A 22,984-nucleotide genomic window follows, 5' to 3' on the forward strand; every position below is an offset into this window, starting at 1 on the left:
CACACAGTTGTCTTCTTTTGTACCATGCTTTGATGCATTGAATTACATAGAGATGTCTTTGTGTGCCACACAAACTTGACACATTTAAAATGTCAATTTCAGCACTCAGTCAGTCTTGACGCAGATTCTAAGTTGGATTTAGGCCTCAACTTTGACTAGGTCATTGTAACATGTGAATTAGCTGTGATTTTACCCCATCACAGCGCGGCTCAGGCTGAGCATTTAGAGGCACTGTCCTGCCCGAGGGAAAACCTCCACATGAGTCTCAAACAGGATTTGCTCCAGAGTTTATCTCAACTCAGCTCACATCAGCTGTGATCAGCTTCCCTGTTGCTACTAAAACGAAGTAATGCTACAGGATGAAGCACAATTAAAAGTATGTTCATGTATTAATTGTGCTTGCCGTGTCCCCATCACAGTTTGTGGCAAATCGCACACAGGGGATTTCTTTCAGTCGTAGTTTTTTTTTTTTTGTTGGTCTTTTGTTTTAGGAAAACACAACAAATAGACGTCTTGCTGACAGGTTCCCCACCTGAATTACGAATCTCTGCTGCTTCTTTAGAGTTACCATGGTAACTCTAAGAGAGTAACAGTGGCTTTTTTGGTTAAATGTTCAATAAGCAGTATTTGTTCTGAATTGAATGTACTCATATAGGATCTTATTTAGGCCATCATGATAAAGTTAGCTGAATGCACGCTACACTTTTCATGTTTTTATTTCTAAAAAATGTTTCAAACCAATCAGTAAATTACTATTACATATACTTTGTGCTAATCAACCATATGAAATTCCTATAAAATATTGTCGTCTGGTAATATTGTGGCTTTTGCAAGGCATTGTAATCCCTCGAAAAACATGAACACACAGCCTTCCCATACTGTGCATATGAGCACTCAGAGGCGTTCCTCTACTCTGTAAATGTAGGACCCGACGCTGAGCAGTAAAATATACATATGTGACCCAATTGGTTCCCCTTCCGTTTGACTTGAGCCGTTTGTGCTCAGAAACAGCCTCATCACTTCTGCTCCAGTGGTCATCATCAGTGATCCATCAGCCTGTGCCGGCCTCCATCTGCATGTCGTTAAGATGATGCAGCGTCTCCGAGGTTATTGAGCACAACAGTTAAACAGGCAGGCGGCAATAAGAGGACGACTGTTTCACACCTTCATACTTTCAGTGACTGATACACTTGGGAAAAAAAACAAAAAAACAGTGTATATAAATGTATAAATTTCTGTAGATTTGACTGTTAGAAATTAAAGGTTTACATGTAGTCAGGATATGCTCTCAGAGATGAATGTGAGCTTTTCTTTTTATCCGGTGGAATCATCATGCAACATGAAGTTTCAGTGATTCTTAGGTTCAATTCCAACCAAATGTCCAAAACATTCATCTTCAGACAAAATAAAACTACTTCCTTGTTTGTAGGTGGCGTGTAAGATCCATTAACATTTCAGTTTGTCATAAATTTGGCCACATTAACTTGAATTCAGTTTGAAGGAGTTGTGGTTAGAGCACTAGCTGACAAGTAGCAGCATCATGATGAGGGGTTGTTGTAGAGGCAAAGGGAATGTAATATGAAGATAGAAAAGTTGACAGAACAATAAAACCATAAATAGCACAAATCATTGTTTATAATGGATAAAGTAGACTAATATAGCATTTGCCAGAAAACCAAGCAAGTTAAATGAGTTCCAGTATTGCTGACGAGAAGAGTGATAAAAAATTACATTGTTTGCCTGCAACTATGAAGGGGACAAAATAACCAATTCTTTTTAGGTGCATCTAACTGAATGCAGAAAAACAACATATACAAACTTGAATCTTGCTGCTCAAACGATTAAAGCCATGTATTTTATTATTACTTCACAGAACAGCTCAAATTACCAATCAAAACTGTTTTGATAGTTATGCTAATGGTTTTAGTTACAAAGCTAAACCTCTGACCAGAAACGCAAGTATTAAGAAGAAGGAAACAAACTCGGTAGCTAAAATACTAAGAATTTTATCAAACGTCATGTTTAGCACGCATTAGAATATATTTTTGATCTAATTCAGACAGGTTTTTCTAAACACTTGACCACCTGAGAAAAAGCTTCGACGATAAGAGGCTATTGTGCTTACTGGCTGATACCACTACACAAGATAATAAGGCAAGAGGCCGACAACGGAGGAACAAAGTCTAAACCTATTAAGAGTTTAAGACACAGTGGCAACATGGAAGAAGGAAGGAAGATGGTTCACGGGACGGCAACAGTTACTGTTTGTTGCCAGAGGATCCCTGCAAACGATGATGCTCTCTTAGCCTATGAAGGAAGAGAGAATACCAACTTTTAATTGAATTTGTAAAACTTTTTTCACCTGTATTGCAAGTAGTTTTGGTTTCAAGAAGTACTAACCTGACAGCATTAATCCTTATGAATCCAGAGGCGTCACAAGGGTCGTAGTCTCCTTGCACATCCATGCTGAAGAGAAAATGAGTAGAAAAAGACATGAGACAATGCTTTTAAGCTATGTTCAATTTGTAAGCAATTTTTTTTATAGAAATGAATGACATTCCTGTGTCATAAAACAAATAGTTAGAAATCCCCATATCATGATCATATTGGAAATACAAAATTAGAATCAATATTAATCATACTAGTAGTCATCAAAATGCATCTTACTGAATAAACAAACATGAATATAACTCCTTAAAGTGAATATACAAAGGGAATTGAGAACAAACATTGTGCAAGACTCAAATCCAAGTTTTTGTGAATAAGTGAAAGTTTTAAATACCTTATCTAATGTTCAAGGAAAATAAACTTTATAGGAAAAGCAAGTAAAGATGGTAAAATGCTGTGTTTGACTTTCAGAGTCAGATCTTGGATTTGGGAACTCTCTCCTTTCAACATTTAGTTGGTGGTCAGACAACCTGTTGGCGATGGCAGCTGATGTGCTCAGTTACCAAGCAAACCCAGGGCCATTTCCAAGTCTGCTTTCCAACATCAGCCTTCATCCATTTGATTTTTCCAGCTTGGAATCGTACACTTCCAAGTACGACCACAATTAGTGAATGACAAGTAAAATAGCCAAAGGGAAATAAATTCGACTAAAATGTTCAGAGATATGTGGTCTCTTCAGTTTTTTTGAAAAAAAAAAGTTCCTATTGATTTCCTCTAAATGCACCTGTTTGGCACTGTTTGTCCTGAATGATGGAGAATCAATACAGCAAAATGAAAACATGTTCATGTACACAAGTGCTCCAAAAAAAAAAAAAAAAATAACTCCATTAAAAAGAATTTAAAAACCTCAAACAATCGAATCGTCTCATCTGTAAGCCACTAGTCGTGTAGATTTTGTAATCTGATGTTTGTCTTCCACTTTCCCAAAGGAAAAAGTAGTGAATATATAACTTATGCAGGGGTCTAATGTTAAGACCGCTCTTTGTATAGACACCTCAGCGAGCGTCTTGCAAAGAGTGCCGTGTAATTACAGCAGTTTCTACCTGCAGTGTTTAATACACTCTCTTACTGAGTCCTCTCCTCCCTGAGACACCCCCACGTCCCGGCGTACAGCTTGCACTCATTCTTTAAAAGCACTTAGCAAAAGAGGAAATTGCCAACAAATGATAGGATAAACATTATAAAAAGAAAGGACGACAACTAAATCATCAACTCTCAATACAAGGCTCCCTGCCCGGCACCTGAGGGCCATTATGAGCGAGTGGCTACAAAGAATAAGCCACTTTGTGTGTGTATGTGTGTGTGGAAGTGTGTGATTGTGTTTTCCTTTAAGAAACCCTGCAGTCTAATTGAGAATAAAGCCGGCCAGGAGCGAGGAGGGTGACATTTCTATCTCAGACGGGTGCGGTGACGGGCTGTATTACCACTGCGTTAATGACGCCGTTTACTGTTGCCTGTGGAGAGCCAACAGGATGTCGGAGGGGGTTTCATGCCTAATCTGGTCCCTCTGCATGTGCATGTGTGTGTGAGTGTGTGTACACTTTCACTTTAGATTTTGTGAAAGTGTGCTCTGCTTTCAGGTGAGTCAAAGCCAGGTACAAGCATATGTTATTGACAATAACGCACACCCTTGATAACTTGAGTTTTTAATAGTGCTCCATAAATTTGCAAACTGACTTATATGCCTAGAGAGCATAGGGCAAATGTGTTGTCATTTCTTAATTTAATAAATAATGACAGAAAAGTAATTACATTTTCTAAAACATCGACGTCAGCACTCCAGGTGTCGCATCGGAAGCACACCTGATGCAGCAAATGAAACCACTGATTGGTTTTATCGGGCGTTCCTGAAACTACCACTGGTTTGGAAATTTGGGCTCTTAAGAAGTCAGCGCAGCGAGATGAATAACATTAAGACTGCCGCAGTCGTAGAAAGAGGTTTTCATGTTGAATTTCTATAAAGTCCTTATAACAACAGTTCCTGTGTAACATGTTTATTGCAAAAACATTTATTTTTGTCCCAATGTAGCTAATTTGAAGTGAAGAAGAACAAAATCAAAAAACATCATGAAAATGAAAATGTAAAAACTCTCTAAGGAGTGTTCAGGAATGTGATAAACAGGAATTTAAGAGTTTTACTGCAGGGACTTTCAAGAAATGTCTGGATAGTGCAACATCCAGACTATCCATGTTATATGCTTTTTATAACATGGCATTTTATTGGTTACATATGCTTTTTAATAGTTTTATTGTATTCTTTAGTTTTGGAACGCATTCATATGGTTTGACTGATGAATAAAGAGGCCACATACCAAAATTGTTCACTTATATTTGATCATGATAATGCCGACCAAGCCATAAAGAAATAGGTACTGCTTTAGTTATGCATATATCTGGGTAATCCTATCAACAAAACTATCATTGTCATTACCTCTGTGCACACTTTCCAGGATAGTAAAAGTACTCCTGTCTGTCATCAGTCTCAAAGCCAAGGTTTTACTGGAACTGTTTTCCTCCCCACTGTTGCCGCATGCTTGCTTAAAGACAACAGCTGCAAACACAGCAACTTAGTGCAATCAGCTACTTACTTAGATAACGTTTACCAAATCGCATTTGATAATTTACTATCCTTAACTGTATTCTATAATATTTCAGAGTGAATCAAACTGTAAATAAAAAGATCTAAATTGTATTAAAATGAACTGAACTGATTCAAACTACATTTGGATACCGTCCAATTACATTGCGTGTATTTGGGTTTGGTTTGGACCATTTTGTCTGTGCCTTGAGATGACCCTTGTTCTACATTGGCACAATCGACATGCTGCCTTTTGGCTTTAGGGAACAAATATGATACAAAGTTGTGTTGTTCCAGCTCAAGATGAAGATAAAGACTGACTCTAATTTATCTAAAGAGAGACTCAAGTTTCTGTGTTTTCCTGAAACCAAAATATTCTTCTCACAAGCTGCATGTAACAGATCGAAAAGAGCTGAGCACAGTCTCAGTTTATCTCCTTTCTTCTGGAAAAGTGACTAACTCTCTGTAAGTGATAAATTACTGGGCCTTTCTTTCAGTTTATAGAGCTGTGCTTCTCACTGTGGGAGCCATATTTTCGTCCCCTTTTCTCTGACCTGCTTAACTACCATGACACCCAGCTACTTTTCTCCTAAAAGCCGAGCAAAATCACCTCTCTCCTCTAGCTGAAAACACCATTAACTCTCTGACTCTAGGGTACAACTGAAGTGTGTGTGACTTAAGTGGAGATGGAGAGCCATATGGAGAGTTTTTCCTTTGGTCAGTGCTGAGCCTGCCCAGAGGGCATCAAGGGTCAGTCGCCTGAACAAACCCACTGTTACCACAGCTAAGAGGGCATGGTGGGGGGCAACGGAGGGGTTTGGAGAGGGAGCTGCCCTGCAGGCTATGAGCGCTACATTTCTCTGATGTCTTTGTGAGGCAGGGTCAGTTTAGCATGCTGATGTTGGGGGTCATCAGAGAACTTGAGTGGTGAACATGTGGAATAGCCGCACTGTGCCCAGAACAGCCACACAAGCAACATCTGTCAGGTTAGGATAAATGAACGCCTTTCATTAAAGCTGTTTTCCAGCCACACACACACACACACACATGCACGCACACACACACACTGTGTTTTTACCTGACCAACTCCTCGTTGTACAGCGACTTGGGCGACTCTCGTCCCAGGACGTAAACCTGACCCTTGAAGACAGACAGCTGGACCTTGCCCTCAACGTTTTCCTGAGACTTGGCTATGCAGTGTCGCACAAAGTCACATTCTGGACTGTACCAGAAGCCTGCGATGGAGACACAGCAGTGAGGGAAGTTGTTGCAAAGGGTTGATGTTTCTGATTTTAGTCAACGCCAACAAGCACAGAAAATAAAGCTGTTTTTGTAAGTATTAGGAATCACACAGGGAACATGGGCTAAATTATTAACAAGGCTGCAACTGACAACTATTTTAGTTATCAATTAATCTGTTGTCGATTATTATGATCGTTGATCGATTAACTGGATAGCAACAAATAGCACATTCTGCAGATTTTTCATTTAAGCCTCTTTTATACAAGATCAAAAATACATTAAAAATGCAAATAAATAATTAAATACCTTTTTTTAACATAAGAATGTAAAATAATTAGTGCCTAAAATGCAACAACAACATTCCTTTAGTGAATGCCTGATCATTTGTAGTAAAGGATGCATCTGAATCTGAAAGATATTAACATAAAACTGTGGAAAAACTCAACTCTTTCTGCTTGACTTAACATACTGTGTAGGACTGATCTGTTGGCTATTTTTTACAATTAATAAATGGATAGCAAAAGATGATTAATGGAAGTTTTTTTTTTTTTTTTTTTTACAGAATTTGATCCAGGTTGAAGGTAAAACAATGCCACTTTTGAGTTTTGAGTAGAACATATTTTAAAAAGTTTTTTTTAATTTTTATATTTATATTTATTTATATATTTATAGTCGTATTTTAAGTTTTTTAATTGCTGCTCTGAATGTGTTGTTTCAGGAATTGGCTTGAGTCAGTGTACTCAAGTTAATGATCAAATGATTACTAAATTAGCTGATTATTTCAACTATCTATTCATCATGATTAATCCAATTAGTCATCGCAGCCCTAATTACTAATTTGGGCTGTGAGATAAAACATGATACACCAGCGGTAATCAGTGGTCTGAAAAATTCAGGCTTAAAAGCTGTTTCCTTTAGCCCTTCCCCTACTCCAAAGAAACAATTGGGACTTTCCAATAGAAAAATAGAAACATTAACCTAAACCTACAAATATTTTGGGTGTTACTTCAACTTTATTGTGCAGCAGCATGAAGGATATACATAACTGCATAAAGAAGAATGCTGCTCCTTGAAAAACTCCAATTCAAGAAACATGAATTAGCTAAAGCAACATCTTTTATGTGATTCGTCTCCGTCTGTGTCTCTTCATCCCAGGCAAAGTCCACACACTCTTTTCTTCTCCGGCGTTTTGCAGACCTGAACCATCATCAGAGCCCAGGGACAGATGGGCGAGGGACGAGTCTATATATGCTCAGAGGTCAGGCACACCCCGCTCAGCAGGGGTCCTCCTCTCATCAGCACCCGACCTCCACCTCGTCGTCTGGCTATGTTCAAAGGCACAATGAGCTCCGGCTTTAATTTTCTCTGAAAATTAAAGTCCCAGGCAATCTTTATACATTTATACATTGATTTTACTTATGTATCTTGACTTATTTTGATGTAAATGCTTGTTCCGTCAATGTTATGGCTAAATGATTCTCTTTATGCTATAATATATGTTGAGATATGTTAAGATAATGCTTGAAAAGTAATGAATTTTTAATGTAAAGGTAATATAATAAAATAATTAGTTCATATTTTGTCCAATGTACAAACGTATGACATCATATACCTATAAAATCATAACCACACCCCATCATTTATTTCTATATTTTCAATGTACTTAGCACATATCTGGATACCTCATCATAGTCTGGGTAAATAGAGCTGTAAACAGATGCAGAGCAGGTGGATTGTTAACATAAGCTCCTCCACTACCAGCCGTCTGCAATCTGCAATTATTAATGATTTAAACCCACAATGGGTTTAATCTCTGCCCTGTTCCTGAACACAGCACCTCTACGTGTGTGCGCATGTGTGTGTGTGTGCGTGTGTGTCAGCGTTTGTCTCCACGTCTCTAGAGGGGATAACTGGAGCGGCCTAGCAGTCGGTCTGTAATGGCACTGATCCTATTATGTGGATGAAGGTGCAGACGACCTGGGACTCGGCAGAAGGGGGGATTAAGACACCTGAGACAAGAAAAGCTCACAAACATGTGCAAACACACTAACCGCGCAGTGGGTGTGTTTGCATTTGTACATGGCAAGTTTGCCTCTCACATCTGTATGCTAGAAATGAGAACTGGTGCACTGAAGGATGAGCTACTGTAACACTTGACGGACGCTTACCATTGTAGACAAGTTCTGAGAACTTGATGCCGAGTCCCTGTTTGATCCGTCGGACCTCTTTGTCCATGGTAAACGTCTCGATGTCCAGATGGGCTTTAAGCAAGAGCGTGCCTCCAGGAGTTTCGTATATCCCTGACAAAAAGAGAAAAAAATAAATTAATTGCATCAACTGGCAGAAGTTTTTATATTCATCTGAGTTTTTGACACAAAAAAATTACTGAGATTTTACGTGGTAGAAATTTTTTTTTTGCAAATTCTTCATCAGTTTTGCTACAGATTCTCAATAAAATCTGTACTTTTGAAAAGGACATTCTACCCTATTAATATGCTTTAATCTAAAACTGCCCTTTGTAGCTCCGGTGCTCTAAGTAGTTTTTAAGCACTACTTAGTTCAGCAGCATTGCCTGTATTTATAGAAACTGATCTTTTCATGCACCATGCTGCTGTTTACTGGTGACAGCATGATGCAGCATGATGCTGTCACCACTATATTTCACCATGGAGATATGTTTTTGGTGATGTGAAGTATTTTCTGCAACACATATTTTGCTTTCAGCCATTTTACACGTCCCCTATAGGTGCTGTGGCAAATTTTAAAGAAGACTTCTCGTGGTTTTCTTTAACCTCTCTGGACCGAACGTAGCGTCGACGATCCAGCCAAATTAACAGGACCGTAATTCCGCTACACTTTCTGCTATCTGAAAAATCCCAACTGTTTCTGAAAGGGGAGACGTTGCACTTTCCAGCCAGTCTCGGGTTATGGGCAAATATATTTACTCACAGGACATTTAAAGAAATTGGTACAATTAAAATAAGCAAAAATTTCCATGCAGAGATTTGAAATTTATAAAGGGGTAAAGACAACCTATCTTGTTTTCATTTGAAGCCATACTCTTCCATAAAAAGGCATTAGATACTGTTTTTTTTAGCTTCACCCACCTTAAACTTCATCACAACTTCATGCCTGATCTGTCTGGTTTGTTTACTAGTCTTTATGCTGCTGTTTGCTCACTAACGATCTCTAACAAAATTACACGGTTGGGCAATTGTTAGTACTGCAGCTTTGCAGCAAGACGGTGCTGCTTTCAAGCCAAATCATGGGGCCTCTATCTATGGAGTTGGCTTCCAGAAAACGAAGGAAGAATCAATTCAATTAGGCAATTTCTGAAGGCAATCTGTTGCACTGGACTTTATTTAGGGACATGACAGTAAGGGGGACTGAATACAAATGCATCTAATACTTTTTTTAAATTTATTTTTAAAGAATATTATTAACCTTCTAGTTCACAATTGTGCAACTTAGAATGCCCTTAAGTTTCTGACTGCAATGTGATTTAATGTGATAAAAAAAAAGGAACTTAGGAAATTATTCTGCCTGTAAGGAGATGCATGTCGGCTCCACTGTCCTGACACTCTTATCGAAGCTTTACCGTCATTATTTCAAGCTTTACCGTCATTATTTCATTCTTCAACAGCCATTTATGGGCCTCGTTCATTTAAGCAAAGGGCATCAAGCAGCTCTATTAGTCATTAGCGATGTGACTGACAGGCCCTCATAGAGCTCACAAATCATGAACAAGCTTGTCCAGGGTAAATGACAGGTTGGGAGGCCCCTGCCAGCCTGGAGTCTGGACCAGGGCCCCGAGTACCCTGCAATTTACCCCCTCCGGACAGGGAGGGGTGGGGGGTGACAGGAGAAAAGATGAGGTACATGACAGGGGAAATGAAGCTGTCGTTTAAATGTCAGCTAAAACAAAAAGAGGGCAGAGGGAATACAGAAAGGCAGACTTGACAATGGAGACAAAAGAGAAATCTATGACCTCTACTTCTAAGAAGGATAAAATCTGGAGAAAGTGAGCGCCGTTCACTCATCAAATGCACCGTTCCTAACATATTCTGCAAATTTGACACACAGTTGGGTTTCTTGTAAGAATCCAAATCTTCAGAAGTAGCGTTTTGTTCCAATGCCCACAAAGGTTCCTCATCAGATTAGAGAAATGACTGGTGCAACAAGTAAACAAAACCAGCTTAGCAAAACTACTAATTGTTTAAAGCTTTAAAAGATCCCCATTTGAGCTGTAATGCTTTGGTGACTAGGCCACAGAGAGGACGCCGGGACGTTTCCGCTGTCCCCAATCAGATAAGTTAAAACTGCCCTCAAACACAACTCAGATTAAGTGCTGCCAAAAAGAGCTAGCTTAAGTGATTGCAGCCCATAATTGGACACTGTCCGGTTAAGCTTCTACAGTGGCGCTTTAGTCGGGCTTAAGGAGACGCGACCCTCTGTGGTTTCAGAGGTTTTAGTCTTTTATACGGCGGCTGCAGGTATGCTAACCACGATACATGGCTTCAGGGCAGGATTGAATTCTTCCTCAGCTGATCCCATCTGAGCAAAACACAAGTTTAAACAGGCAGCACATACAGTTCTCTGCAAAAATAAATCGCTTAAAGTTTTTCCACATTTGTCAAGTTACAGCCAGAAGAATCAATGTATTTTATTCAGGCTGTATATGAGAGACCAACATAGTTGTGCATAACAGTAAAGCGTGAGGAAAATGGTCCTTGGTTTCCATTTATTAAGGATATTTTAAAGTAGTAGCATGTGTTTGTTACCAGCCTCCTCAAACTGATGGCCCTAAATAAAAATTGTTTGCAATCAAATCATCCTGAAGTAAAATAAGCTGGTGAGCAGTTTTAATCTCAAGTTGATCTGTGAAGATTTCGGAGGTTTTGAAGGAAAAAAACAGCAACAAGCAACACAGTACATATGACAGTTTGGGTTCTACAATGATATCCGGCTGAACATTTTATATCAAATGTGATGTTGAATCTATTACCAGAAATATAAAAGTACAAAGTACCAAAAGATGGCCATCCAAAAAAATGATAGGCCAGACAAGACACACATTAACCAGTCTGATTCACAGCTTATTTTGGAGAATCTGTTGTCCGATTATTTGAACACTCTGTCCATATGAAGAACAGAAACTGAGAAGTGGTTCTCAGTCTGGCTCAGCTCCAGGAAATCTGGAAAAAACAACTGTGTCTCTACATGCAGATCATGGTAGAGACATACAAAAGCCTCGTAGACGCTATTATAGTTAAAGGTGGTTCTACAAAGTACTGACTGAATGCAAATGATTCAGATCTGTATTTGTATGCAACTCAGAATCCCTCCTTTTTCTCTCAATTCCCAATAACAACTTTGCTTTGCTGTATTGCATAACAAGCAAGCAAATGCATGAGGTTTTCTGGTTGCAAAATGACAAATGGTGGAAAGTTTCAAGGTTTCTTAATACTTTAATAAACAAAACTGTAAATAAAACGATCAAATATTTCAAGCAAGAAAAGTTTTCTGTGTCGACGTGTTTGACACGATGCCGCATGTTTATCAGGAGACGAAGAAGTCGTCTCCGTCTGCTTCTGAGGCCCTCATCGGAGCACAAGTCAGAGGTTTGACAACACCGTGACAGCTCGTTCGGCACACAGGTTGTCGAATGTTTTGCAGCACAGTGACAAGATTCCTGACAAACCATTTGAGTCCCATCCGCCTCTCTGACCCTGCACAAATAAATATGACCCAAACACAAATAAGTATGACATGTCCCCCTTTCAGTCCCTCCCATCATCTATTGTGCTCACACAACCTGCCACTCCAGAAGAGGCCAACCTATGCGCTCGATGGTAGTTATTCAACCACTTGGGCACCTTGTGCTCCACCTCTTCCTATTGCTCGCAAAGAGGAAACAGCTTTGATCTTTTGTTCAGCCGACGGGGAGAAAAGTGGGTTTCCCATTTTCCAATTTCTACCTGCCACGTTGTGCCGCGGTCACACTCGGCCGGCCAGTCAATTTGCCAATCACAGCGCATTGCGAGGTGGGGGGAGAGAGGAGCCCGTGTGTGTCCTCGTGGGCGCATCTTTGCAAAGTCAGGACTGCACACTGGCCTTGTATAACGGCTGCGCCGACACATGTAGAGACCCGACAAAGGAGCTTTAAGAGTTGATGGTTAATACCGCAGATAAACATTGTGGGCAAATAGGCAATCAACTGCGTATTTACGTGTATCCAGTGGAGCATCGTCAACAACATCCTCTTCTCAGTGTACTGTATGCAGTTTTTTGTAGCGTACAGACGACTGGAAATCACTACGACACCTTAATTCCTGGTGAACGAGAGGAAAAGATGTCTCCTGAGGAGTTTGTCATTCAGCCCGATTTTATGGAAGCAGCAGAGCGAGACGTTTAAAGCACTCATGTAAAATAACTGCAAAGTGCATGAAAGCCTGTAGATGTAGACAAGGAATACTGACAAAAAATAAAATAAAATACTAGCAGTCCTGAACACTTACTGGCACCTAAGGTAAAGACGGGTAAAAAGCCACATTGAAAAGAAAAAAAATATACGAAAATCACCAGTTCTGTTAATAATTTATAGTTTTTGCAAACAGGAGAGCACTTAGTGTTAGCTTATATTATTTCACAAGTTTGGGGGATACAAAATTTGCACAATCTCTGTAGTCCTGGGTCCTCTGTTAACCTCTCTTTTCTTCAGCTCAAATCACAGGCTTTCTACAATATTTACATCTGAAGACTGAGTTGTCCAAAACAGAACGCCGACTTAATGTCTGGTCGATTATTTCAGATTATTCTGGTTCAAGTCCCCACAAGGCAAGGCGACTTTATCTACATAGCACCTTTCAGCCACAGACAACCCAAAATGCTTGTACAAAAACAGTTAAAAACAACATACAACAAAAGATTTAAAGAAAAAAAATTATATATTTTACTAGCAGAATCTAAGGAATTCTTCCTGAAAATGTCCTGGTAATTTAATGTGTTTCCAAGGACTTTTAGAAGAAAAACAGACTCACACCATCACAGATCCTCCATTGTGCTTTTGCACACATTCTTCTGTTGTTTTTAGTACAAGTAAAAAATTATAAACAAATAAGAACATACATTTATTTTATTGTTGTTAGGGATGACATTAAAAATGACTTCATGCACTTGAATTAATAGCTATTTTTTTCAAAAACGGTTAGTGCATAAAAGGTTGATGCTGCACTCAAAAGATTAATAAGGATTTTTGTACAACTTATTACATGAGTGAAGTGAAGTGAAGTGAAGTGACGGATGCTCTTTTAGAGAAACTGCCTATTTACAAAAGTGCAACCTGTTACATTTACCTTATCTTATTCATCTAGGTTTTTAGGGTCATCTTACTCTTTTTACAAACATTTCCAGATTGGCTTCTTTTTTGTTTAATAAGGAATAGCATAGCTGAATCTTTTGTGTGTTTTCAAGAACTTGAAGTTAGACCTTGGATTGTATTTGCTTACAAAACCTGTTAAAGAACAAATTGTTTATATGTTAATCTCCAAAAAATGACACAGGATGTACTTTCTTTTGCCATGACTGCGCCAGAATGTGTAAAATTAGCAGATGCAGTAAGAATGGAATGGAAAAAAAAGACTAAACAAATCCAGATTTGAAAGATTTACCTCGTGACTTCATGCCGATGAAACGATTCTCTACGATATCAATGCGGCCCACTCCGTGTTTTCCTCTGAGAGAAAAGAGCAGGACACAATTATACACACCTTCCAGATCCAAATTGGTGAACCTAATGGAGAAATAAACTGCATTTCTCACTGACTACTTCTTGTTACTTGTTGGTAAAAACAAAAAAACAAAAAAAAACAAAAATCTGTCAGATGAACCACCTTAATTTATAGCATCAACCTCTGAACCAAGTTCAAATGGATGCAAATGTTGAAGGTAAAGCACATTTTAACTGTTTCTACACTTAACACATCTGAAACCTAATGTTCATAACCTACGCAGTGCTTAAAATATAACAGGTATTTTTTGTACCTAAATTTTCTGAATATCAATTTCTAGAAAAATGTGCTGAAAGGAATAATGTGCAAAAGTAAAAATGCATAATCTTGGATATTTTATCGGACTACATCAAAGCGGTTTAAAATTACAGATCTATATATTATATGATTTAACATTAGAGTTTGGTCCGGCGACTCACCACAAGTTATGTAATCATAGAATTAATGCCAGTAGCAAAATAATTATAATAATAATAGTGAAGAAATCCAGAATTATTACTTTTAATACACAAAAGCGCTTACCCTATCTCATTGAGGTATGAGAAAATATCCAGCGGCGTTTCTTTGGATTTCCCTTCCTTCACATGCATCACCCTGACAGGAACTCCTACAGAAACAGGTTTTCACCGGCAGATAATTGACATAAGCAGGTCATTCAAAGCGAAAACTACAGTATATTTAGGTTTGGATTTGATTTATATCCTTATCAAAAAGTTGCAGAATCAAAACTTTCTCCATAAAATGCACATCCTTTAAAACTTACATGCTTTCTAAAACATAAAATATAACAGATTTGTCACCAACATTTGGTTAAGAATAATTGGTAGAAACAAAAAGAGAGGGATGCTTTTATCCATTGAAGCAAATAAAAAAAAATAGGGAATGAAATTGAAGCTAATATATTTATTTAATCAGACCAAAAAATGACAGAGGATAGATTATCCTGAAGATGTTGTTTTTTGGGTTTTTTTGTCTCAGAGAGATTACTGAATACCATCTAAAACTCAAAGCCTTTGCATATGCAACGGTGAGAAAGGCTAATAAATTCAAAAGCTCTCCTCATTTGAAAGCTGTGAAATTGTGGACCAGCCTCTACCTAATTCAATTACACAGCTTTGTTACCCATCCTCTGTTTAGCGCTGAGATTTTTGTCTCTTTTTCCACAGCGTGTGCAGAAGACGCAACCGTCTGCAGATCCATCACCCTCCTGCCTTCAAACAGAACCTCACACACGGAGCAAATTCTTCCATAAAAAACAAAAACAAAACACTGAAGTTTACTCCACACACACTTCCTCTACGAAGCCACTTAAACCAAGTGCACATCAATCACTGTCACCGGCCTACTTATTCACGGCCCTCATTGAGCAGCAGGGGCCAAAGGTGGAGGTGGGGAAACAAACAGACGCGTGAAAAGAGTTTAAAGTCTAAACAAAGCAGAAATTTATGCTCTCCATGCCTAGATTAATGTTTTGGGTTTTTTTTTTTTTAAATTTTATTTCCAACTAAGCTTTCCTGGAATCAAAGTTTTAGACTTCGCTGACGGAATCAAAGAATGGATGGACAGTAGCTTTTAGGCCTACAGGTGAGCATCTTATGCTTGACCAGTGCTTTCTCGATGTTTTATCCAAATCTTGTGCTTTACTCCTTCAGATATCCAACAATCTGATAAACATCTCCAATAAATCAGCTGAACGTGGGAGTTTGGGGGCCGGCCTTTCATCCCTCCGCTCTCATTTTCCTCGCTCGGCTCAGGTTGGCCCGTCCGTCGTTCCCTTTAGCTGCTTTATTTTCAGTTTTTGCACCCTTAACAGTGCAGACAATGGGAGCAAAGACACAGTTGTAGGAAAAATTACAGCTTTACATTTTTCCTCTCTGTCTCTTTTTCGTCCACACTACTTTGGCATGACAGGAGGGAGGCATGAATTTAATTTTTCTCCTTAAAAAAAAGAGTAATGGGGAATGGAGCGTTTGACGGAGGGGGGGGGAGCAAAAGGTTCCTGTTGTTATATATTCTTTTTTAATCAGTGAGAAAACTTTGGTGAGAAAGGCAGCGATGAAAAGGTGGGAGGGGGGGGGGAATGAAACGAAACATTCTTTTGCTGATCTTGTGCTCAGAGGGAGGAGTGGGCTCGGGCCTTTGTGTGGACAACTAAAACAGCTTTTGTCATAGCGCGCTCAATAAAAGGCCCGGAGAATATGTGTGAAAATGGAGAGCAGGGCCGCTAGGAACCCGCGAAACCAGTCAAGGCTTTACTGGTGCATCAACGTTTTACAAAAGCACACCTCACCTCCAGCTGAACGGTCACAGTCCGGCCCGTTGTTAACTTTTTTCTGCGGGAAGCTGGTAAAGGGAGACACATTGACACAGCAGCCTGGCATTTCCTTAGCTTCAGCGATTAGCACATTTTCTCACCATAACTCTCCGGCAAACTTTTGAACTTCCATAAAATTTGGATTACGGCTCGTAAAGCTGTCCATCAAACCTCACGAGATCTGAAGAGCCGATTGATGTTCTTGCACTTCTGCCACCCCGGGGATGAAGGAACATCTGTGCCACTCGCCCTCAGGCCTGGATGTGTCTTGCCATTTTCGCTCTGCACAAACATGTGACACTTTCCTGTGTTCAGGCCGGGGCCCTGCGGCCAGCGTCTCTTATGATCGTTTCTCCGGGCCCTCTGGACTCAGAGTATAAACTGGAGTTAATGCTTCCGGCTTGCGGATTGGGCCCCGGGGCCAAACGGGGCTGTTTTAGGCCAAGTGATGGTGTAAGGGGTTAAGGATAAGTCTGGGTGGCCCCAAGTGGAAATAAAGTGCAGGGGGGTCAACTTTAAAGTGACAGTTATGACCATCTCCACTTTAACATCACAGAATGCCAAGATGAAGTGTTTCCTTCCTCACTTTGTTTCTCTGTTCTTGATTTTCTACAGGCAGGACATGATCTGTTGATATCTGACATATTCTGTCCTGCCTCTTGTTGTCACACTGGTTCTGTTTATTGATCTGACAGTAATCAGGTCTATCTGGTTTATTTGATTTGCTTCTACCTCACAAACCCACCAGATCGTTCAGTTCTTCTAAAGGCTCTTGTATTAGAATTAAAATATGGAATGAGCCTCCATATTTTAATGCTTGATACCATTTCAACTGCAATTTTTTTAAAAATATTGTTTTAGTTCAATTTAGATTTATAATCACACCTTATTTATATTTAATCACAAATGGGAGGTAACTTATGTTTCATCCTCTTTTATTTTTTGCATGGTTTTTGAATTTCAAGTATATGTTAAATTATTTATGGCTCTTATGTTTCTTTATAACAAATATGTTTTGGTGTTTTTACAATTTATATGATAATTTTAATCTATTTATTGGTTAATTAATCATACCTTTATCTACTCATTTTATCATTTCTTAGTGTAGATTTGTTTTTACCAACTGTAAAATTGGGATTTTATGTTACATTTGAGTATTTTAAAAGTTATCTACGAATGCAATCTTATTGGCTGAATGATTGGTGATGAAAATAAATAATGTCTTCATTTAGAAATGGTTATTTCTGATGCTAGATGTTTCCAACTCTACATCTGGGTGTTTTTTTATCTTTATTTTTTTAAGTTGAGATGTAAAAAAAAACCCCTGATTTTCTGGGAAGTCAGCAGGTGGGACACTGATAAACATACAAACCGTTTTTAAACTCTATCTCCAGAACATCGGGGACATTTGGAGAATCCTCTGGGTTTTTGGTCATCAGGTAGAGGTCGGCCGGAGCATGGCTCTGAAGAACAAACAGAACCACAACTTTTACGATCTTCATTCCCCCTGATTAGTAACACAGAGATTCTTGTCAGGACGACAGCACAGCGACTGAAGTAGGAGGAGAAAACGGACAGGAAGTAAAGCAACTGAGAGAACAATGCGTGAAAAAGGTACCATCCTGAAAACAACATCAAGAGCACAGGGGAGACAAAAGTGCAATTTTTATCCTCTGTTTGGTTTCATTTTCTCCGGGAAGCCCTTCTCTGCAGGAGGAAGGAGAGGAAAAGTGAAACGAAGAGTGGGATAGCTGTCGACGCATCTTCCAGTTTTCCAGCTCTGATTTTCTGAGTGACGTTTCTCCTCGGATTCATTTTCAGGAGATTCTTCCTAAATGGGCATCACACGACAACAAACATCTAAAAACCAAATCCCACAGAAGGCGATTGTGGTTGACAGACATTTGTCGGGTTTTTTTTGTTTTTTGTTTTTTCCAGTTGGCTGCTAAGTGATTTCAGTGAGTCGCGGTTTGGACCTAAAGGAGCACGGTGGTGTGACGATTCCACCCGGCTGATGTGCTCCTGCGACAATTACACCGCATTAGGACAAGACGATGGTCAATGTCTCCTGAGCTGAGGCAAATTGCAGGGGGGGGGATGGGGGGGAGGAAGCTATGCAAAATAACTGCTGGGTGCATTTAAATGGAAAGCTTTACCAGACTCGAAATGATCATACAATAACTAATCGGCATCCGCTCGGCGCCTGTCAGCGAGGGGAAAACGAGCAGCGCAATCACTTTCCTTCCTTTTAACTAAACACAAAAATTGAGAGAGAAGGCGAGCGTCTCCCTCTCCTTTATTTTCTGCTTCAGTGCCCTGAAAGATGCCAAATGAGAGTTTGCAGGAGAGGGACAAAATGACTACTCTAAAAAGCCTTTTGATGCTCCCTCTTTAAGGGAGGGTGGAATAAATACTTTTGGGGGGCTTTTTCAACCTTCAGATACAAAGCGCTGTTGGTTGAAACAATATGCTTGAGCAAAAATAAATACATAAACAAAGACAAGAAAAGCTCTTTATTTTCAGCTTAAATCAGATGGGCTTTTTTTTTTATTCAACATTTTAATGCATCTTTGTCAAATTTCTGATGCACATAAATTAAATGAAGCCTAGGAAAGCCCACAAAAAAACCCCAAAAAAACCCAGCTAAGATTACATTTTTGATGTACACACACTACAATGTGTGAAAACTCATCCGTGCTCCGGCAGCAAGAGTTTAAACTTCCTGAAAGCAACGCAAAGAAAAGAACGTAAGCCAATAGGGTTGTTTCTAGTGAGCAGGAGATCAATGCATTTCAATTCAAACCCCCTGCAGGTGGACCTGTCCCAAAGCCGTTGCCCTGAAAGAGAGGCAAAGGTAAAGATGGAGAAGGCGGGGGGCCAGGGGTATTGGTGAGAAATGGGGCGTGAAGCGCACCATCATGTAGCGCTGAGCAGCTCCTTTGGCTGCCTTTGCCTCGGCGATATTGTTGTGCTAAATGTGGCCCCATACAGCAAGAGAATAAAAAAAAAAAAGAAAAAAAGATGGCTGACGCATGAACTTAAAGCAAGTAAATTTCTATTTTTCCACTTATTAGTTGCCTCATTGGGTTTCAATCAAAGCCAAAAGGGCCCCGAAGGAGGCAGAGGTAGGAGTAGGAGTGGAAAGCGGGGAAGAGGGGCATCTTTGGTGCACCAGATTGGAAGTGATGCTTAAATCACCATGTCTCAAGTCGGCACGTCTTATCAAAATGCAAACACAGCAATCTGAGCCGAGAATAAAACAATACGCATGTAATCTGCAGGAGACGGGATTTCTATTCTCTAGCACATACGATGTGTCCGTCAGTTTTAATGAAGACAGCGGCGGAGGCCGAGTTGGACGCGGAGATCTCTTCACAGGTCAAGCCCATCAGGCCTGAGGGCAGCGAGGGCACACGGCAAGCTCTGACCTCTCTGCTTCAAAGCACACATTCACATGTAGACACACACACACGCACACACGCACACACACACACACACACACACACCTACAAGCTCATTTCCTACCCCCACAGGCTCTGCGCTGACCATCCATCTTACCAGAAGGCCGCATGACCAGCAGCAAACAAGTTTTCATTTCCTCTCAGTGAGATGAGGCTCTGCGCTTCGCTCCCTTGGCTCTGAGTCAACACGAGCAGCGGCTCATCGCCTCCCGGATCAAAGAGCCCAGTGAGATCGGGGAAGCTCACCGGTGACAGAGGTTGTAATTAAGACTGAGGTTACGTTTTAATGAGTCAGGATGAGTGTCGGGCATCCTGAGGATGGGCTCTGGGTGCTCATGTGTGGAGGGAAGGGATGAGCGAAGAAATGTAAAAATTTAAGCTATTACCTAAGAAATTATTGGAAACTCAAAAAAAATTTTTTTTTAGCTTTGATATGGGGTAAATGTTTGAAAAATCCAGAATAAGAGACAAAAATATAGTTTTTAAAATACCTATAAATAAAATAACCGCTTCTTAAATCTGTAATTTAGATTACCTTGCATAACTTTCTTTTCATCCTGATGTATTTTCGGGAGGATTTTACATTATAGGCCAACAAAAAGTAATGCACAACTAAGAGGCGTGATGAAACAGATAGTTTACCGCCACACTTTGCTCTCATCTAATGCTGGTACTTCTAAAAAAAATTCTTATTACGGTCAAAGTGATAGATCAACATGGCAGTGCAATTGAAATGGAAGGAAAATGATGTCTAGTTTTCAAACTTTGTTTTACAAATAAAAAACCTCCCAAAAAAGCTTTAAGTAAATTTCTACTCAGTCCTCAAAACCTTGTACTGCAGTTTGGCGCAATTACAGATCCAACTCTTTTGAGGTACGTTTCATCTATAAACTGGAATCTTTGCCAGTTTTTATTTGCAAACTGTAATATTACAAGAAAGAAATGCTACTTAAAAATATCTAAATCATCCGGAAAACAATGTACCATTTCTTTCCATTTCATAAACAATATATGCACTACTTTATGTTAGTCCGTCACATTAAAGCTCAGTAGAATCCATTAAAGTTTGCAATTGTAACATGACAAAATGTGAATATATATAAGATTATGAACGCTTTTGCATCAGATTGTTGCATCTTCTAAGCCAACCAACCATAACCTCAAATGATTTAATAAGAAATACTCACCTAATGCAGTTATCAGGTGCACAGCAAATGGATGAAATAACACAATAACAACCTGTCGAAGCTGCATTGCTTCACAGAGGTTAATGCTGCCAGATGCAAATGAGTAAATAAAGGCCTTAAGGTCACTGTGTCAGAAAAGAACAAGGTTTGGGGTTATCAGGAAGGATACGTTGTTAATAACAGAGTAACCTGAACTCTCCTGGCTCCTATCTGCAGGAAAACATATGAGCGACCATTCGGACATTTCCTAATGTGACAGCACTGAGCAAAGAGGGACCATTGTGTTACAGGTGGGGGCAAAGGGGGACATTTGAATGGTCCGGGTCTGGCCTTAGCCTTTGGGGTTGTAATTGAAGGAGGGACAGAGGCTGATACACAGTGGAGATACTGAGAACAAGCAGACCTCTCTTAGATGACTTCTTAGATTGATCACAATCTGACATGTTAGTTTAGGAATTCAAATGTGTTGCTGTTTCATTTGTTAATTTTGGGTAAATTGAAATAAATCTTGTATTCCAGGAAAAAAAACAAACAAACACCTGGAATATAAGGATGAAGGTAGTGCGCAAAACTCCAATGTAAGATTAAATGTAAGATAAAGTGCAATAATAATAATAAAAAAAGAATAGACAGAACTCCACCACCTTCTCTTGAAAAACAATATTCAGTGAAAACAATTCGGTCAGTAAAAATTGAATCACTGTCATGATTCATGACACGGTTTTGGTCAAGTTTCAATGTTGAAACAAACTGTGTCAATTAACCTCATAAATCTTTTTGGTTTACAGAGGAATTCATGGTCTATTTAATGACGGCAAATTGAAATGGTTCTGTGTGGCAGCAGACCTAGTCCAAATCATCACCCCTCCACCACCATGCTCGACAACTAGTTTAAGTGTTTGTGCTGATATTCCGTGGTTGGCATTTGTTGTGATTTTTGTACATTAGATTTTAATAATCTGCTTAATTTGTGTAAGAGTTTGGATTTTTATTTACAGTTGAAACAAGATAATACATTTAGTCAAAGACTGACTTTTTAAACCTCAAGCTACTTTGTAGCTAATCTGGTGGTATACTTAGGATTATCGTAATATGTTTTTTGCAAACCTTTCATAGTTATGGCTTCTTCCAAGTTTAGTGGTATTTCAGCTGCTGCTTGAAGTGTTGCTTTAAAATGGTGTACCCCAATTAACTTCAATATCATTTAGCCTAACATTAGCTTACAAATCTGCAACAGCATCATCTGGATATTCCCAAATAGTTTAAAGTCATGGTGATCCTGGGGTATGTAGATATGTGAGCTTGATAAAATTATTGTAAAAGAAAAAAAAAATCACTCGTTCGTTATTTAGCTACTTAGAAATAATGTTTGCAATTGAGCCTGGACCAAAAAAGGGGACAGTTTAGACAGTTTAATATCAGATAAGAAAAAGCATTGTGTGTTTTTTACATCTGGTTTCAGCTGTACTTGTAATCCAGAAACCGCTTCACTTAATAAACATAAACATAGATGTAGAATGTAAATAGAGGGCCTGGAGGTTGTGGCTACATAAATTAGCAGAAATATTAAACATGTTTCAAAGCTCCAGTAATGTATTCAAATCCTTTTACCACTTCAGACCTCTGCACCATAAATATTTCATTGTATTTAATGCTATTAATCGATTCAGTATTGGAGTAAATGGTCCAAAGCAAAGCCCTTGAATGAAATCAGTTACAGAGCGCTGTCATCATACATCGCTATGCTATTGAGCCGGCCCGCCTCATTCATTTCAAAACATTTCTCCACAGGACGGCTAAAGGACAGGGCACTAAAGACGAAGTGAAGGGGTGGGAAAGGGGCAGCGAGGGAGATAGAGGTCTGTGAGTTACAGTGGCCCTGCCCCTGAATCTCCTCTCCAGCAGAGCGGGACCCCTCTCCTCGCTACGACACCCTGTGCATCGGGGACTCATCTGTCTGGCAA

The 22,984-nt window shown here is 39.4% G+C and overlaps 1 protein-coding gene across 1 annotated transcript in view; it reads right to left on the minus strand.

Moving 5' to 3' along the window:
- Positions 1–1,329: 1,329 nt before the first annotated feature.
- Positions 1,330–22,984, minus strand: part of ass1 (argininosuccinate synthase 1) — a 29,179-nt gene continuing 7,524 nt past the window's right edge. The window contains exons 9-15 of the mRNA XM_007569249.2: positions 17,745–17,835; positions 14,581–14,665; positions 13,939–14,003; positions 8,437–8,568; positions 6,105–6,261; positions 2,401–2,466; positions 1,330–2,307 (exon numbers count right to left, since the gene is read on the minus strand). Coding sequence (XP_007569311.1) covers positions 2,259–2,307; positions 2,401–2,466; positions 6,105–6,261; positions 8,437–8,568; positions 13,939–14,003; positions 14,581–14,665; positions 17,745–17,835 — 645 coding nt within the window. The 3' untranslated portion in view covers positions 1,330–2,258. The remainder of the gene's footprint in view (positions 2,308–2,400; positions 2,467–6,104; positions 6,262–8,436; positions 8,569–13,938; positions 14,004–14,580; positions 14,666–17,744; positions 17,836–22,984) is intronic.

The sequence above is a fragment of the Poecilia formosa genome, unplaced genomic scaffold (genome assembly GCF_000485575.1).
Source record: "Poecilia formosa unplaced genomic scaffold, Poecilia_formosa-5.1.2 Scaffold6, whole genome shotgun sequence".
NCBI classification, from domain to species: Eukaryota; Metazoa; Chordata; class Actinopteri; order Cyprinodontiformes; family Poeciliidae; genus Poecilia; species Poecilia formosa.